The sequence below is a fragment of the Cricetulus griseus genome, chromosome X (genome assembly GCF_003668045.3).
Source record: "Cricetulus griseus strain 17A/GY chromosome X, alternate assembly CriGri-PICRH-1.0, whole genome shotgun sequence".
Taxonomy (NCBI): Eukaryota; Metazoa; Chordata; class Mammalia; order Rodentia; family Cricetidae; genus Cricetulus; species Cricetulus griseus.
In genome coordinates this window covers 59,581,929-59,602,412 of record NC_048604.1, presented here as the reverse complement: position 1 = coordinate 59,602,412, position 20,484 = coordinate 59,581,929, and the positions used below count along the sequence as shown (strand labels likewise).

At 37.4% G+C, this 20,484-nt stretch overlaps 1 protein-coding gene across 1 annotated transcript; it reads right to left on the bottom strand.

Moving 5' to 3' along the window:
- Positions 1–6,948: 6,948 nt before the first annotated feature.
- Positions 6,949–17,488, bottom strand: Satl1 (spermidine/spermine N1-acetyl transferase like 1). The gene is made up of 9 exons (XM_027432938.2): positions 17,431–17,488; positions 16,714–17,355; positions 15,487–16,329; positions 15,056–15,381; positions 10,987–11,038; positions 9,302–9,382; positions 8,824–8,925; positions 8,076–8,116; positions 6,949–7,119 (listed from the first exon to the last, which is right to left on the bottom strand). The coding sequence occupies exons 1-9, from the start codon at positions 17,486–17,488 to the stop codon at positions 6,949–6,951; spliced, it is 2,316 nt and encodes a 771-aa protein (XP_027288739.1).
- Between the last annotated feature and the right edge of the window lie 2,996 nt (positions 17,489–20,484).

Below are 20,484 nucleotides of genomic sequence, written 5' to 3'. Positions count from 1 at the left end.
TTACCCTGTGACCTGCATACAAAGACAGTGACATGCCCATGTGCACACATGATAAATACTCTGTTTTTTGTGTTTTTGTTTTTTGTTTTTGGTTTTTTTGGGGGGGGTTCAGGACAGGATTTTACTGTGTAACAACCTTGGCTGTTCTGGAACTAGCTCTGTAGACTAGGCTGACTACAAACTCACAAACATTTGCCTGCCTCTGCCTCCTGAGTGCTGGGATTAAAGGTGTGCACCACTACTGCCCAGCTAAATAATTGTTTTTAAATAGACATAGTCCTTTATTATTTTTGTTTGTTTGTTTGTTTGTTGTTTTTCATACACAGTTTCTCTATGTAACAGCCCTGGCTGTCCTGGAACTTGCTTTGTAGATCAGGCTGGCCTCGAACTCATAAAAATCTACCTGCCTCTGCCTCTTGAGTGTTCAGTTTACAGGCATTCACCACTACCACCCAGACCCTTATTATTTTTTTCTACAATGGCTTCTACAGTATCTTTAAAGAAAGCAGAAATCAAATGGAAAAGTTATAAATGAAGATTGTTCAGTGAAAAAATACATTTTTTCTTAAGACAAATAGTAAGGCATTCTGTATAATTTGTAGGGAATTTGTGTGAGCTTTCAAAGACTATAATTTGAAAAGGCCTATATGCAAAACCATGCTGCAAAATCGGATGTGTATCAAGGGTTGTATGTTAAAGATAAAGCAGCTGGACTGAAAAAAGTCTGTCTTTTCAGCAAATTTAGGGTTTAAGTTATAACTCATATGAACTATATTGTTATATTGCAATAGCTAGTTCTTTGGTAGCTTATTTAATAGCAAAATTAAGACCACTTATAACGAGTTTCTTAAACAGTGTGTAGAGATTATGAGAATTATAACACCCTTAGAAAGGAGGACCTAATTCTAAAATAACCATATCTCATGAGAGTATAGTTAGGCAAATTGCAGAAATGGTAAAGTCCATTGAAATAAGTATGGGAGATGAACCACTGATTTTAAATTTTATGCTTTAGGGATGGAAGATAGCACTGATACTCCAAATATGGTTGAATATGATATCTTAATGATAGCATTGATGGCAAATATAGTGTTACTGAAAAAAAGACTTCTTTAATGACACTAAAGTGTACAGCTAAAGCACGAGATTTATATGAAGCAGAAACACATATGTTAGAAGAATTTTCCTTATCCACTGTCAACATATTTAGTCTAGCTATGGACAGTGTCCCTGCAGTGGAGGATAAAACACAGGAATTTGTAAAATTAATGCAAGACAATGAAATTGCTTCCTCAAATTTATGTCTAATGGAGTGTCAGTGCATAGCACACCAGCAGTTTTTGTGTGCAGACCTTTAAAATGGGGCTGAGAGATGGTCTAGTGAGTCACAGGCTTGTCGTGGAAGCATGAAGAACTGAGTCTAAATCTCTAGTAATGCCAAGTGCAGCAGTGCACCTCTGTAATCTCAGTTCCTACATTCTTACAAGGTAGGATGTGGAGATAGGAGTACCCCCAGAAGTTTGTGGTTAGCTAGCCTGATGTATGCAATAGTGAAAAACAAGAAATGTGTCTCAAACAAGTTTTGATCACTGCACATATACTTGTAGCATAGATGTGCCCACACTCACTAATGTACACACACACACACACACACACACACACACACACACTCTCATGAGAGTTTTTAAGTATTAAAAATGGATAGTGTCATGTTCAAGATCAAGCCAGTCAAAATTCCAACATAGATAGGAGACCCGCTTCCCCTCCATGTTGAGGTCTTACCCCCTATCCAAGAAGCTGTGATCCACTGACTGCTGCTGTCAGAGGGAGAGTCACTTTCTCTTGGGTGTGTGGCCTATGGTAGGTTGCTGATGCCCCACTGAATTGCCTATACCCATGTGTATATGAGCATTATTAATGAGACTCAGTGTTATTAATAAAGTAAAAATTAATATGTTGTGAAGTTAGGAGGGAGACTGAGTGGAGAGCATAAAGGAGAGAGGAAGCAGTGGTGGATAGATATGGTCAGAATGCATTGTATAGATGTATGAAACAGGGACAAGGATAGACATGGAAAACTGGGTAGGGAAATGCCAGGAGGCATCAGCCCAACCCAAAGAACCATAGGCAATGAAGGATGCTGAGAGCAGGAGAAATAGTCTTCCTCAGGGAAGAGCATGCCAGGTGGTTATTCAGTACCAAATGGTCAACACTGAAAACACAAATTACACTGTACAGACTGAGCAGGTTGTACTTATGTATTTAGGAATATGTATGTATACGGGTATGTAAAAACTATTAATGAAGAAAGAGGCATAAATTTGAAGAAGAACAAGACATGGGAGAATTTTGAAGGAGGAAAGAGAAGGGGGACTGATGTAATTATATTATGGTCTCAAAAAATTCAAAGCAGAGAAAAATAAAATCTAAAGAGTTAATATGCATATTTTAATTATTTAAACCAATCTTAAAATTATAATTTCATAATTCCCCTTCCCCTTTCCTCCCTGCAAGTCCCATATAGCCCTCCTTGCTCTGTTTCAGTGTTACAGCCTCTTACTATTAGTTGTTGTTATGCATGGGCGTGTGTGTGTGTGTGTGTGTGTGTGTGTGTGTCTGTGTCTGTGTCTGTGTCTGTGTGTCTGTGTCTGTATTTCTGTGTATGTGTGTATTCCTAGATATATAAATACAACTTGCTCAGTCTGTACATCATTTTTAATCCTGAATTTCATAAGACCCAATGGATTAAATTATCACCAGTTAACAGGAATTCTTTCAAAATGTTAATTTTGACATGGCAGTATTATTTCCTTGTAGAAGTAATGTGATTTGAGGCCAAATCTTGAAAAAATATGATTTGTGAGACATTATCAAGTCCTTTAGGGTATCATATACAAAATTTCATGCCAGAACTTGATGATGAAAACTGGTTTACAGACTCAGCATTTTCACTTAAGTGACATAAATATGCATTTTCAAGGTAAAAATCAACTTATCAGTATGATTTGTCAAATTATTACAGTGTCCCAAATGAAACTAAAATTATTCTATGTTGTCATGTTGGCTAAACAGTTCCCTGAGCTCTAAAAAATATGTAACCTTGCTTTTTAAAATTTGATACAAGAATGTGAAAACAAATTTTAACATTTATGAAAAACTATATTTGCAACTCCATTTTCAGTCAACATAATTGTTGTCTGACAATTTTCAAATAGAAAGCATGGAGCTGAAATTTTATACTGAACTTAAAGGAAAAAAAGTTCATTTCTCAATTGATTGCACCCCCTTTGCCTAGACAAAACAAGGTCAGTCTTTTCCATGGCCCTCTTCCACAGAGAGAAAAAAAAATCTCTCACCTTATAGGCCTGGCGAAGAATGCTGGTCTTTGAGACACCTGCCTCCAGCGGTAATGGAGAAACTTGGGTATGGCTAACTGTATGTGGACTGGCTTCTGTCACTTTTTAGTAGATTCGGATAAAATATACCCTTCTCAGATCTCTGAAATATTAATGGTTGTCAACTTGGCAGCATCAGACAGTCAGATCCACTATAGACTATAGTCAGCATGTTAGCTGGTAAAATAGTGACTATCTACTGTTCAGGCACAAGCTCAAGGTTTTTAGGTTTATTTTGGTTGTCATCTAAGTACAAACTTAAAGGGCTTTTAATCAGGCCAAAGGCACATCTGTCCAATCCATACCTGGCTCTCTGGACAGAAGAAAAATGTACATGCTTATAGCCCAAATCTGTAGTTTTTGCTAGGACTCAAAAGTTATAAATATGTTCCTGCTGTTTGAACAGATATCCAGATATCTGCTTTTTCTGCACTGTGGGCTTCAGTAAATAAGTTTTAACCTCCGTTCCTAGTTTAAACATGTCTTAAACAGGTTTCTGCTTCTGGCAGACATCTGAGTATCAGTTGCTGACTACAAGCTGTTCTAAGCAGACTGCGAGCCCTGGACTTGCTGTGGATTTGAACCAGTCCAGCTGATGTGGACACCCCCTGTCTCTGCAACAAAGTCTGCCAACAGCCCCTGATGGATTCCCCATTGCCTAAATTCCCTTTTTTGCTTTTGACTAGCATTTCAACCTTCTGGGGTCCCTAACTTCGTCCCAAAGTCAGCAGGAAGTAGCTTGGGAAAGAATTCACCACCCATTTTCCCTGGTTAAAATGCTAAGTCAGGAGGGACTCCCTTGCATGGGGATGCCAATATCTCTCACTCCCTGATGGGGGTGCTAGAGAGATAGCAATTCCATGATTGGAATTTCCAAAAAAGAAAATGGGGGAATGAAGGGACCAGCTCCCCATTTCGGCAGCCATGACAGTAACACATGCTCGCTATGACCTTGTCTTAGTCACTAGAGGTTAGGTGCCTGCCTCGTGACAAGGAACCAATCAGAAGTTAGCTGTTGGCACTATGCTTTATGACCCTGGGTGTACTTTAAGGACAAGTGCACAGCAATGACGCACAGAGCATAGCAACCACCCTGGGAGGGCCTAAGGGCCATAACAACCAGTTGGCCAATCAACACAGGGTAAGCCCTCCAAGCCTCGAGGCACACCAATCCTGAGCCTGTGTGTACCCCTAGACACTCCCCTTACGCTGCCCTACATTTCTGAACAACTCTTTCAAAAATTAAGCATACTAAAAGGAAAATTAGAACTGAGATACTTGATGAGCATCTGAGAACTCCCTGATAATTAGAGCTACTTTGACACATTGGGTTTTCAGATACAATGTCAGATACCCAACTAGTTTTATGCTGTCATTTTAATTTTACGTTCATAAGAAAAAGTTTAGTTTTGACATAAAAGGGCAATCAATTCCCTGTCTAGCTTCCTCACTTAACTTTTCTTGAACTTGGAACATCCTAACTTATGTACTTGAATTCTTAGGTCATTGATCATTTCACAATTCCCTCCTTGAAACTTCCTCCTCCTCTTGTTTTCTGTTATTCCTACATTTCTTGTTACTCTTCATGCTTCTGTTGCTCTAAAACTCTTAAAAAGGCTTAGACTTCTCGGCTTCCATTCTTTGAGATCCTTTCTCATTCTCTATATGCTTTCATTTTTATTCTTGTAGAAATTTGACTTTGAAACAAATTTTCAGCAACAACTTCTAAGTTATTCTTCATAATATAGCCTCAATCTTTTTCTAGTATTATAAACCAACCCATATTTCTAATGAATATTTATATCGATTCAGCATTTCAAACGTATTTCAATGTCACTGTGTGTAAAACTAAATGTCTACCTTTTTCATTTCTTATTTCTCAAGTCTATTAGTCTCCCTTTTTTAATCCTATCAGATTCTTATTACATCATCATCATCATCACTCTCCTGAGATTGCAGGATCTGCACACCACCAACCTTCCTCTCTCTTACTTCAGAATGTCTTTTGCTCAAATGTGAACCAGGTAAAGAGCTTAGACAAATAATGTATTTATAACCAGAAATAAGGTGGCATACGTATAATACAATGTGTCCTTGGTGGCATCAAGACCTAGATTTTTCACACTGAGCTTAGTATATTTCAGAGTCACAAGATGAATGTTGTACCTCCAGGGAGCATGTTACATATCCAAAGCAGGGAGACAGAGGGACAGGTATATAGTATGCAAAGGATCACCTGAGTTGTTTTCACCAGAAGATTTCTGAATATATCTAAACCAGAACCTATATAGTCACAGTCTTTACTCAAAGAAAGAAGACAATATTTTTTCTTGTGGTTAGGGAAAAGCAAGATGTCAAAGATTAGAAATGGATGAGTTTGATTTAAGTATATATTACCTGATTCTTATAGCTCATCTCTGATTTTATGACAGTCATCTTTTTGACAAATATTAAGTAAATGTCTTAATCAAAACTTTAGTGGCTCATCATTGCCAATAAAATCAAATGGAAACTTATTGCTATCTTCTCTGTCTCATATTCTAATCTTCCTTCTTATGCATCTTCCTTCAAATGTACATTTATGATCTTCCACTTGCTTAATGAACATGTTTGCTCTTTCTGTCTCTTCACTGCCTGAGTTGTTTCCTCTCAGCATACCCCTTTGTCTTGTTTCACTCTATGTTCTCATGTCCTACCCAACCTTCAAGTATAATTTTATTGTCACCTTTTCCAATCCTCCAAATAGGAGTTATGAATTCATTGCAACCCCTTGTTCTTGGTATTTAGAAATATTATATAAAGTACACAAATTTTTCAATAAGTATTTTCTCACAGACAAATATCCTTGGTGGGTATGGCTGGTATATATCAGGAGCTCACCTGTTTCTGATGGTTCTAGATGGTTACATAATTCCAAAATAATTGTAACTCTATAAAACAGCTATACCAGGAAGGATGGAAACATATACAACTAGCAGTGTTGAATGTGGTATCTTCTCTAAGTACAACCAATGAGCTCTAGATGTTCAGGGATGGAATGTAGTTATGGAACAATAGCAAATAGTGCTACTGAATGCTCAAGATAAAGGGATCACTCATTTTTCATAAGTAAGGTCTTCAGAACTTAGCAACACTGAAGGAAATAAATTTTAAATTTCATACCTATTTCTATTTAAATATACTCATATTTCATATATAAAACATAAATCCTTAAGAAAATGCCATTTGAGCATTGTGCTTATCTTAATTTCAATTATGTGAAAATATCACCATTGTACATTTGATGAAATAGTTAATAAAAACTCCAAGCCCAGTGTCAGTGGATTTTGAATGATATAGTCAATTAGATTGTTAGAACTTTTACTAGCTATTAGTGTTTAGTTTGGATAATGAAGAATTGACTCTATCTTGGAAAATTTGTTTCAAAGTCAAATTTCTACAAGAATATTGTGCTCACTTGCTTTATTTCACAACATTTGATGTTGAAACGATGTTTATAAGGTGACATTCAAATGTTGAGGCCTATATTGTGATGAGTTGTTACTAGGCTTTTTCATTCTTCCTGGGCAAGTTCCAGCAGCTCTTCAATGTTAAATCTGAACAGATGCCAACCTTCCTCACAGGAAAGGTCTGAAGCCCCTAGGCGAGTGTAGTACTCAACGGAATCCTGATTCCAAATGACAACAAGAAATTGCATGGCACTGCATTGAGTGTTGATGGCTATCTGTTTTAAAACAAACAAGTAAATATTGTCCTCATTTGACACTATAGTCATTCACATTTTACTGAAGGTCTACAATATATAATACTGTATGTATATAATAATTCAAATATTCCAAGTATTTTTTTTTTTTTTTGGTTTTTCGAGACAGGGTTTCCCTGTGGCTTTGGAGGCTGTCCTGGTACTAGCTCTTGTAGACCAGGCTGGTCTCGAACTCACAGAGATCCACCTGCCTCTGTCTCCCAAGTGCTGGGATTAAAGGCATGCGCCACCAACAACACCCGGCAACTCCAAGTATTTTTGGACTTAAAGATTCTTTTATATTATTGCAAGTCACATTATCTATTTTATGAGTAAAATTGCTTTCCGCTCTCCCTCATGCTTACTTATCCTTGATGGCAAACATCATATAGTGTGTTTGTACAGTATATAGGAGTAAAATGTAATTAAATATAACTTAGAGAATCTGGGCTTTCAACTTGAAAATCCACTTTAATAAACCTTTGAAGGACGTGTTGCAAAACTATTTTGTGTTTGTGAGTGCACGTGTTTGTATGGGTTTGGATGCATATGTGTGTATGCATGTGGCGATCAGCAACTCAAGTTGTTATCCCTCAGGTACTCTCCAATTTTTGTTTGAGACAAAGTCTCTAACTGGACTGAAATTTCACTAAGTAGGTTAGGGTGGCAGCTATTGAGCTCAAGAAATCCAACAGTTGCCACCTGTCACCTTGCCATTGGTGGCATAAGAGTGTGTACCACTACTCCTAGCTTTTTATGTGAGTTCTGGGGATTGGACTCACATCATCATGTTTGCAAGGCAAGCACTTTATCAACTGAGCAAGTTCTGATGTTATATTTAATTAATAAGATTAATTACCTAATCTATGCCTTGTTCAGTAACACGTGGTGAAGAAAATAATAATATATAGACTATCAATACTAACTATAACACATACCTGACTTAACTTCTTCAGCACTTCAGCTCCAATACCTAGACCTATTAAATAGATATTGTCAAATAAGGCTGTAAATTGAAATTTTTCACTTAACTAGTTGTTTATTTTAATTTTAAAGCAATAAAAGATCAAACTGTTTATGGTTGCCATATATTATAATATATACATAGTACTGTGTTGAAACTGATCTCATGAATGCTTTAAATTATCTTTTATCTTATTGGGGCACGGCAGCCATGGTAATACAAAAGAGATTAGTTTTATCTTAAAAATCCATGGTGAATAAATGAGTCTCTATCTTTATATTCTTTCTTTTTCTTGAGACAGGGTTTTATGATCTATCGTTGGATGGTCTGTAACTTGAATTCACAGAGATCCACTTGCCTCTGCATCCCCAAAACTGGAATTAATGGTGTGTGTCACTAAGCTGACCTTCACTGCTTTCTTAGGGCAGGGTATATTTCTCAACTATGTCTATTAAAAACAAACCCATAGTATAAAAGTTGTATTTTACAGGTAAAAATAGTAGTTGGGGATAGCATAGCTTACTTAAGTGTGTTAAAAAGATACTATTGAAATACTTTCTCACTTGTAGTTGAATCTTCACTCTACTAGGATCCTGGTCAGTCTCAAGAAATGGAAATGAGTTATCTGAATAACTTAGAAATCATATCTATACTAAGACTTTACATGAAGTATACCTTAGAGACTTTTAAGTGTTTGGAAATACTATTGATTGTAGTTTTACCTTGGTACTTTTCACTGATGTAAAAATCCTCTAGGTGAAGCGTTTTGCCAATCCATGTGTCATATGTGTAGTAGTACATGGCAAAGCCAATAGTTTGGAGTCCTGGGCAGAAGAGGGGACAAAGAGGCTAATGCTTTAAATCATAAACCGGTATATGTCTTCAAATAGAATATGGAAGGGTGTTTGCTGCTTTAACTATTAATGCAATACGTGGTTGTTGGACAAAGTATCAGTACATAAATTTATAATGTAGGTTTACTTATAGCCTTTAAAAGAAAGCATATAGTTTGATACACATTCTTATAATTTTTCATACTTTTATAATCAGAGTTACAGAACAGTTATTTAAAAGTATATCAGGTTTGCATATTGTACTCCTCTGTTTAATACTATTACACAATATGTATTTATTAGCTGTTAACTCTGCTTTCAGATATAGAAAATGTATTACAGATTAAACTGGAGGAGGAATATTTACCGGATTCGGTTTCTTGATTGGGTGCTTCAGCAATCAGGCAGTAGAAAAGGGGATTATTTCCAAAACCATCCCTGAATAAATCTGAAATATCAATTCATATACAGTATGTCAAAGTTTGTAAGTGAACAAAGCTGACAAGATAGGAAGCAGCAGGAGCACATCTTCCACCTGTACAGCAGCTACACTAGTAAAAGCCATCTGACATGAGGATTTCAATATTTACAACTTTCGGGACAATCCGATTGTATCTGCTGTTCATTTTGGCTAAAGTAGCCATTCATGTGGTGTCAGCTACCTGCCTAGCTCCCTTTGCAGGTATCTGTAGGAATGTCAGCTTGTGTTTCTGGAGTAGTTAGTGAGTCCTGGTTGATCAATAACTGTCTTGTTCCTAATGTACTGGACGCTGGAGCAGTAGCTGAGAGCTTTACATTCTGATTCACATGCGCTAGACAGAGAGAGAGAGAGACACTGGGACTGGCCTGGGCTTTTGAAACCTTAAAGCACATCCCCAGTGGCACACCTCCTCAAACAAGACTACATCTCCTGATCCTTCCTAAACCGTCTATAAACTAGGGGCCATTCTCATTCAAACCACCACATCCACCATCCTTCTTAAATTGTTAGAGATTCCAAAGAACTCTACATATCCCAAACAATTTTAAAACAAAAGAATAAAGTTGGAAAGTGCACATTGCTTAATTTTAAGATTCACTATAATGTTATAGTAATTAAAATAGTATGATACTGGAAACAACCCTGACTTATAGACCAATCAAACAGAAACAGGGCCCTAAAATAAATACTCACAAATTTGTATGATTTACCAATTTATTATCAGGGTACCAAAGCCATTAATTGAGGAAAGGAATGACTTTCCAATAAATCATCTTATGAAAACTATATTTCCATATATAAAATAACAAAGTTGGACCCTTATCTTTTTCATATTTAGAGTATAGCTTGAAATAGATTGAAGATCCCAGTGTAGATGTAAAACTAGAAAACTCTTAGAAGAAAATGCAGGAAATCTATAAAACATTTTATGTGGCAACAAAAGCATAATAAAAGAAAAAGGGAAAATGGAAAAACTAAGCTTCAACAAAATCACGTACTATAAAAAGAGTAAAAAAATCTCCACAGAGTCTAAGAATTTATTTTGTGGAAGGTTCTTAGCAGATTATGTACATTCTTAAATATTCAACTGAAAATGGCTATCCTTCACTGGATTGTCCTATTGTTTAATGAATGACCCTTCTTATTTGCTCTTTGCCATTCATGATGTTTTTCCATCTTTTAGTCTTCTTATTACTGTGTAAAAAGTTCTAAATCATAATAATTTTCTACATTATCCACTAGTATTTTTGATTATCAAATGTAATAAAAACTTTTTTAAAGTCCCTACCAAAATATTGCATGCTAAGTAATACTTTTTATTTTGAAATGCATTTGCAGTCTCTTGCATCTGTAGAGGCATGAGCCATTATGTATCCATTTCATGCTAAAAAGAGGGAAAATGAAAAATAGTGAAATATTGAAAAGGCTATGGAATTTATGTCTTGTGCATTTCATTATTATTAATAGGATCATTTTTTGTAATGAGGACAGCAGCTTCTATGTATCTAAGTATTCTGTGTGCCTGCATTCACAGTTTCTACCTGCTCTAAAATTACCACAAAACATCTTACCCAGTTCTGTTAATGCCACTTCTTCTTGCCTGCCTTCATGGGAAGCCAATTCCTGTCAAAGTAGAAGACATTTTTCAGCAAGTGATTTAGTAAATTTTATAATCATTGAAATATTTATTGAAAACCTATACACACAGGTATCCTGTGATGTATTAAAAAGAAGTCAGACTTGTTCACAGTTATCTCAAAATTAAAATCTGAACCAGCAATGCAACACAAATTAGGTAGGTAAGTAGCTGTTAGCTAGATGATAGATAGGCTGATAGATTTATAGAGAGACAATAAACACATGGTAGATTTGATATCTCAGTTATGTGAAGGTTAGCTACTTGGTTACTAGCTTTGAATCCAGCAGGAACCTGGAAAGTAAAGAAAAAAAAACTTGTTTCTGGGCAGTCACAATGTTTATTTATTATGACTTTACAGAAAAATTTGTAAAATGTGTTTGCTAATGTAACTTTAGAATTTTAAAATTGTGGCCTTTATTATTATTATTATTATTATTATTATTATTATTATTTTTGTACATCCAAATTCTTTCTTTGTGATTTCTATCTCATGCTTGGGAAGTTATAAAATATTTACTCTTGTTCTCCCTTGTCCTTTTCTTTTCTTTATTTTTGTTGAGGCTATTAATTGTACAAAGTGCTAGGTTTTATCCTGTTATATTCGTACTAGTTGCTTTGTTTGTGTATTTTTGCATGTATATATACTGAGGTATAATGTCACCATCATACCTACCCTGCCATCCCAGTGCCATTAATTGAATGACCCCTCTTTTATTCAGTGATTTGAAATATCCCTTATACCAAATACCATATTCTCACATGTGCTTTTAGAGAACTTCTGGATTCTTCATTAAGCTTTTGCTAGGTCTGAAAATTTTATGAAAACCTTTTCATTTATTTTTGAGATTATAATGTAACTACATCATTTCTCCCTTCATACCCTCCCATATACTCCTTGCTTACTTAGCAATGTCAGATTTTAAACCCATAATAAATTCTCACCAAAATGACTGCTTAAACATGAGCTGAACAAGGAAAACAATAAAATCTTAATTTTTATGCATACATTTTCTATTTGCAATGCCAAATTCAATCATGTCAGCCATATGAAAATACATATGTACTCATGTATTAAACATTTTTAAAACTTTTCTTCTAATGTTTTGTTATGTTCTCTTATATTCAAACTTTTTATCTACATTATTTTATTTACATTTTTATTTTTTTCTAAGAAAGCCCAGGTTAAATTTTATTTTACATTGACAAAACTCTGAAAATATCATATTTTCCCATATTAAGATACAAAAATTAATCAGAATATTTCCTAACCCTGAATAAGACCTTACTGATATATATAACTGAACTAAGTTTAAGTTCTTCAAAAACAAGCAATGTACTGGCTCATTTTATGTCATTTGACACAGATAAGAGCAATTTGATAGGACAGAATCTAAACAGAGATAATGCCTCCATAAGATCCAGCAATAGTCATTTTAGGCCTGTATATATTTAAGCCATTACATACAATCCTGTAGAGCATTTATTTCTGATTGGTGGGGGAGGGACCAAACCTTTGTGGTGTTGCCACCCCTGGCCTGGTGGTCCTGGATTCTTTAAGAAAGCAGGCTGAGCAAGCCATGAGAAGCAAACCAGTAAGCAGCACTCCTCCATGGCCTCTCTGTATCACCTCCTGCCCCCAAGTTCCTGCCCTGTTTGAGTCCCTGTCCTGACTTCCTTCAGTGGACTGTGACTTGGGATATGGGAGCAAAATAAACCATTTCCTCCCTAAGTTGCCTTTGGTCTTTGTGTTTCATCACAGCAATGGTAATCCTAAGTAAGACAAAATGACTTTTAATTTTTTTCTTCAAAAAATCCAGACATAAACATATAGCTTCATTATTAACGTCCTACCCAGTCCATACTATATCATTTCCATATCAGTGTTCTTCATATGTTCTTGGTTAGTTGGAGTACAGCAGGAAAATAACAGTTCAGGAATAATCATACTTTTGTAACATTTTCAACTATATGGTATCTATACTATGTGTATAAGTGTACTAATCAACATATATTTTACATGAATTCACATTAACAGTTTTCACTATTATTTTGGATATGTTGACAATTTAAAATCAAATGATTGCTGTTTTAATGTCTACAAAGGAGATAAATTTTTAAAAATCTCATTTAGCACAAATAATTTCAAATTAGGGTGTTACCAGATAAAAATAAAAGCTTCTAACTGGTTGCTTATTTTGTACAGTAGTTGGCTTTAAACAAACACTTATACAGAAAATGGAAATTTAAGATTTGCTATAAGGTCTGTTTTAAAAAATTATACTTTAACACCAAGCATAAGGATACACACCTTTAGTCTCAGCTCCTGGGAGGCAGAGACAAATCTTTATGAGTTCAAGGCGAGCCTTGTCTACATATTGATTTTCAGGACAGTCAGGGCTACAGAGAGAGACCCTGTCTCAAAACAAAGTACAACATGACAAAACAAAACTAGAACAAAAAGAAAAAACACCACATAGTTATATTTTAAAAACAAGTCTTAATTATTTCTGAACATGCCAAAATTTTCTTAAATTTTAAGTGTTTCACAGAAAATTAAAACTATAGAATTATTACCAGGGTTGAAGATTCTGATAATTATCTAAATTTGGACTAAGGTATAGTTATTTGAAGTATGTAAGCTTAAGTAATGTTTGCTTTCTTTTGAAATTACTTAGATTTGAAATACCATAGGTCTGTGATTCAGATGATACATTATAGCATATATTGTCAGTTATTTATGGCAGAGAGGCATTATTTGTTTGCTATAGAAAATCAAGCAAGACCCTATATTTGTTTCTTAAGAGGCGAAAAAGTTAAGTACAAGTCTCAAAGAAAAGAAAATCCTGGAACCACAATAAAAGGGCCATTAGTTGAAGAGAGCAGTGTTATTTTTGACACTTAAAATATTATTCCTAGTATTAGAAATTATGTAATAACATCTAATTCGTATGTATTACAATGGTCATGTATATATGAAAACATATATAAAAGCACAGACACTATATACGTACTCATAGTCTAATTCATAGTATTAACAAGTCACTTACATCTTAACTGTTTGTTTAGTCCTGAACAGAACAAATGTTCAGTGAGTATTCTGGTAATTTTCAAATTATGTAATAAAAACTCCAGTTGCAGTATTTAATTTTGCTGAAATTGCTTTTGAGAAACTACCAGCTTTGTTTCACCTACTTTATTTGATATTAGTATATCCTGGATTTATAATATGAATATGTGTATAACTTAAAAAAAATTGTACACTTCTCATGAGGAAGATGTCATTTAGTGTATGCATCTGCAAAACATTTTAACACCAAAACATTAGAATTTTTAAGATCAAGCACAGAAAAAGGTTTATACTCTGCTACAATGCTAGTATACAGCTACTCAGGGCCTCATAGTGATGTCTTTTAGCTAAGGAATTTTGATGGGAAACTGATAAATTCCTTTGCAAAGAGTGTTTTTCTAAATTTAGAAATGATCAGGTGTTGGGGAAATGGAAATATATTAAAGAATATAAAGGGCAAAGAGAACTACTGAATACACATCTGTATCACATGAATGACTGCCATCAGTACATCAAAATTCCATCATGGTAACTATAGTTATTACATTGTCACCTTACTGCACTGGTATGGTTTCTAGGAATGACATTAAAATAAATGTATGCATAAGAAAACTTTCACTCAGTTACTTAGACTCATAGGATGTATCTGTGAACAGACTTCTGGATATGTTTTACCAATGAAGCTATATTCCACATTTCAAATTTTATTAAAATTTATATTCTGCATATAAAAACATTACAACAATCTCTTGGTGTAGCAATTACTATAATCTTGATTTATATGGAAAATGAATATTAGAACGGTTTAGTGAATTCCAAAACACTATGTATATGGATCATAATTAACAGAGCTAGATTCAAACCTAGACTATGCATTCCTTTTGTTCTTTCAGTCCTGAACTAATCTCTAAGGGATAAGAAGATACAGGCTTACCTTTATTAGTCGTAGGATCTCTGGGCAGTCTTCAGGCATAGCAGGTCTTATGTAGAAAGGAGCAGTACATTCTTTTATTGTGGGTGATTGGATCATTCTTTGTTGATTTATACCTAAATCACTCATGACTAATTCACTTGGCTCTAATTGACTTTCATCTGGTGAAATTATGACTACTTGCTTTGTGTTTGATTCGATGGTGTTGTCTGATGGGCTGGCTTTCCTCTCTGATTGACTTGAACTTCTCTCTGATATATCTGATTGTGTTGTTCCTCTTTGGCCTGATTGGGTAGTGTCTGGTTGGCTTGTATCTAATTCACTAGTTCCTGATTGGGTGGTATCTGGTTGGCTTGTCTCTAATTGGTTTGTGCCTAGTTGAGTGGTTTCTGGTTGGCTTTCCTCTGATGGGTCCATGTCTTCGTGGCACAAACCCAGCTGGCTGGTGCTTGTCTTTGATTGCCTTGATGTTGGTTCCCAAGTATCTGATTGTCTCATGTCTGGGTTGCTGGGACCTGGTTGCCATTTTTCTGATTGTCTTGTACCTGACCAACTGGGGGTTGGATGCCATGTGTATAATTGTCTTACCCCAGGGATGCTGGGGCTTCGTTGCCATGTATCCAGTTGTTTTGTGTATTGGTAGCTTGAATATGTTTGCCATGATCCTGATTGTCTTATGCCTGATTGGCCAGGGCTTGGTTGCCATAAATCTGAGTGTCTCATGCTTGAGCTTGAGCCCCATTGCCATGAGTCTGAATATCTCATGCCCAGTTGGCTTGGGCCTGAATGCCATGAATCCCATTGTTTCATACCTAGGGAGCTATGGCCTATTGGCAATTTGTCTGATTGTGTCCTGCCTGGGTAGTTGGGACCCCATTGCCATGAATCCCAATGTTTACTGCCTGGTTGACTGGTGCCTGATTGCCATGTTTCAAACTCTTTCCTGTCTGATTGACTGGTGCTTGATTGCCATGTTTCCAACTCTTTCCTGTCTGATTGACTGGTGCTTGATTGCCATGTTTCCAACTCTTTCCTGTCTGGTTGACTGGTGCATGATTGCCATGTGTCAAACTCTTTCCTGTCTGATTGACTGGTGCTTGATTGATACATATCAGATTTTGTCATGCCTGGTTGGTTGGGGCCAAATTGCTTTGTGTCTGATGGTGTCATGCCCAGTGAGCTAGGACCCAGTTGCTTCGTGTCTGATTGTGTCATATATGATGGTCTAAGGCCTGGTTGTTGTGTTACTGACCGTTCTATACCTGGTCGGCTAGGGCCTAGTTGACATGTGTCAGATTGTCTCATGCCTGGTTGGCTGAAAGATAATCTCTTGCCTAATAAGCTAGGGCCTAGTTGACATATGTCAGATTGTCTCATGCCTGGTTGGGTGAAACCCAGTTGCCATGTACCTGATAATTTCTTGCCTAATAGGCTAGGGGCTGTTTGCCATATGCCTGACTGTCTCATGCCTGGTGTACTGAGACCTGGTTGCCATGTGCCTGGTTGGCTGAAAGATAATCTCTTACCTAATAAGCTAGGGCCTAGTTGACATGTGTCAGATTGTCTCATACTTGGTTGGCAGGGGCCTATTTGCCCTGGGCTTGGTAGTCTCATAACTTGTTGACTAGGGCCTGGTTGTGATGTATCAGATAGTTTCATACCTGGTTCTGTGGGACCTGGTTGTCTAAAGTCTAATTGTCCATTGGTTGGGTGATTTAGGCATGTTTGCCATGGATTTGAACATGTTTTGCCTAAGTGGCTTGGGCTGTAATCTGTTTGTCTCAAGCTTGGAGAGCTTGACTCCCATTGCCATGATTCTGTTTGTTTTATTCCTGGATTACTTGGATCTGGTTTCCATGTATCTGGTTGTCTCTGTCCTGTTTGCCCCATGTCTGGTGGACTCCTGCCTGGATACCCTGGACCACATTGCCATGAGTTCGTTTCATTCCTGATGGAAGGAGATGAGCCTGACTGCCTTATGCCTGTTTGGCTCATGCCTGCTTGATTCATGTCTGGTTGACTTGTACCTGGTTCTTTCATATCCAGTTGGCTTGGGTCTGGCTGCCTCAAACCTTGTTGGTTCATATCTGGGTTGCTCATGGCTGGCTGGTCCATGCTTGGCTCTGGTTGTTTCATATTGGGTTGGCTCAGGCATGGTTGGTTCATGTCTGGTTGGCTTCCACCTGGTCTTTTCACATCTGGTTTGTTAATGCCATTCTGGCTGATGCTTGGCTGGTTGATGTTTGGTTGGCTTGGCCCTGGTTGGTTCATATTGTATGGGCTTCTGCCTGCTGGGCTCATAACTGGTTGATTCATGTCTGTTTGGCTTATGCCTGGTTGTCTGATATCTGAATTGTTCATATCTGGTTCACTTGCACCTGGTTGTGTTACACCTGGTTGGTTCATGTCTGGTTGGTTTATGCCTGATGGGTCCATGACTGGTTGGTAGATGAAGGTTTGTAAGAGTCTTGGTTGACAGGATCCTTTGACTACAGTGCTGTGGTGAAAAGTTGTCAGCTGTTTCCAGTTTCAATTTACACTTGGAGATAGTCGTCTGTCATGGTTGGAACAGGAAATAGAGATGACTACCCGAGGAAGGTGATCAGAGCTTCTGATATGCTGGAGTTGACTTCACTAGAGACCACAAGCTTGGTTGGATTTTAGCCTGCCATCTGGCCTTTCCCTGACAACAGGCCAGAAGAGGAAGAACAAAATGATCCTGAGTGTTACCACATTACCCCTCCCCCAACCCATACAGGACTGCATCATAATGATGAAGTCACAATACCAGTGTCTCTGTGCCTATATGCTGTTCTTCCAAGTGGTGAGGTAGGGGCCCAGCAGGGGCTGCTTTACTACAGAATCATTGCCCCTTTTTAAGAGCAAGTAACTGGCTCTCCAGTCTCACCCCAGCACTGTAGCATTATGCCTGCAAGTGTCCCTCCTCCCAACCTACCTCCATTCTCTGTGGACCTTCCTGAACCTTAGTGTGGACATTGCTTTCCACTTTCCTGTGGACCCACTCAACCCCCTTCTAGCCCATTCCCATTCCTTTGTGTTAGTCAAGGATATCAAGAAACACTCTCTACTGTGATCTCCAGTGACCACAACACACCTGGACTCAGGTAGTTGATGTTCACTCTACTACATTTCCTTTATTACAGTCTCTACAGCCTCACCCCCATCCTGTACCAGTCTGCTTGCAGGTACAGTACTTCCTACCTAATCTCCATTCAGTGAGATTACAACTCTGAATACAGACCCCCGATTCCCCTGGCAGTCTATAGGGCCTCTGGTAGTGGAACAGTATTTATCCCTAGTGTACTAATGGACATTGGGAGCCCATTCCCCATAGAGGGATACTTTCTCAGCCTAGACACATGGGGAGGGCCTAGGACCTGCTCCAAATGATGTGACAGACTTTGAGGATCCTCCATGGAAAGCCTCAACCTCCCTGGGGAGCAGAAGAGGGGATGGAATGCGGGTGTGGTGGGGGGCAGGGGAGGATGGGAGGGAGAGGGAACTGGAATTAATATGTAAAATAAGATTGTTTCTAATTTAAATAAAAAATCTAGGAAAAGAAAAAAAGAATAACACCAAGTTTCTCACTGGAGCATAAAGAAAGAAATACGAAAACCCAGAGCTGAAATCAAAAAAACAGAAAGAAACCTCCACTACTAACAGCTACCAAAGCAACAAATATATTCTCTTCACTTTAGCCTCAGGCAATGGCTTTGGACAAGGCCCAAAAGCAGCCACATTATTCACCAAAATATCACAAGAATGATCTCTAGGCCGCTTACTAAAATTCTCTTCTGAAATTTTGAGTCAGGTCCTCATAGTTCAAATTACCCTCAGCACCACTGTCTTCCATGTTCCTAGTAGTGTGGCCCATTAAACAGCACTTAAAGCATTCCACTGCTTTCCTATACCAAACTTCCAAAGTCCAAATTTCTCCAAATAAAAGCATGGTCAGGCCTATAAGAGCTCCTGATACCAAATTCTGTCTTTGTTAGAGGTTCTATTGCTGTGAAGACACACCACAGCCATGGGAACTCTTTTTTTTTATTTTCGAGACAGGGTTTCTCTGTGTAGCTTTGGAGCCTATCCTGGCACTCGCTCTGAAGACCAGGCTGGCCTCGAACTCACAGAGATCCGCCTGCCTCTGCCTCCCGAGTGCTAGGATTAAAGGTGTGTGCCACCAACGCCTGGTGGCAACTCTTATAAAGGAAGACATTTAATTGTGGTGGCTTGCTTACAGTCCAGAGGTTCAGTCCACTATCGTCATGGTGGGGCAAGGAGACATTCAGGCAGACATGGTGCTTGAGAGGAAGCTGAGACTTCTGTATCTTTCAGGCAACAGAAAGTGAACTGAGACACTGGGTAGTATCTTGAACATATATGAGACCTCAAAGCCTGCCTCCACTGTGACACACTTCCTCTAACAAGACCTCACCTACTCCACAAGGCCACACCTCCTAATTGTGCCACTCCCTTTGGGCGTTATTTTCTTTCAAATCACTAAGATAACAAAGAATACCATAATTCAGACAAAGGGCAGTAGATTACAGAATGGGAAAAGATTTTTACTAACAACATACTTGACAGAGGGCTAACATATAAAATATATGAAGAACTCAAAATAGGACATCAAGAAAACAAAAATTGGATACAGATCTAAACAGAATTCTCAAAAGAGGAAACAAATGGCTGAGAAGCATTTAATGAGATGACTAAGATTTCCTTAGTCATCGTGGAAATGCAAATCAAAACTACTTTGGGATTTCATCTTACACTAGTTATAATAGCCATAATCAATAAAGCAAATGACAAGTCATCCTGTAGAGGATGTGGGATAAGGGGAATACTCATCCATTGCTTAAGAGAGTGAAAATTTGTATAGCCATTATGTTCATCAATGGGTGGTTCCTTAGGATGCTGGAAATACATCTACCACAAGATTAGGTATACTATTCTTGAGCATATACCCAAAGGACTCTATATCCTACTACAGAGACACTTGCTCATCCATGATCATTGCTGCTCTCTTTGTAATAGTCAGAAATTGGAAACATCCTAAATGTTCAACAAGAATGAATGGATAAAGAAAATGTGGTACATTTATACAATTGAATATTATTCATCTATTAAAAATTATGAAATTTGCAGGTAAACTGATGTATCAAGAAAATATCCATCCTGAGAAAAAGGTTACTCAGGCCCAGAAAGACAAATATGGTATGTATTATCTTATATGTAGATGTCAGCTTTTAAGCCTTCAAAAGACATACTAAAATCTATATAATCACAGAGGTTATGCAGAGAATATAGGACTAGTGGGGAGGGGAGGATTTTCCAAGGAAGGTGAACAGAATATATAGTTATGGAAAGTCAGAAGGCAGACTGGAACAGGAGGATTAAACAGGGAGGGG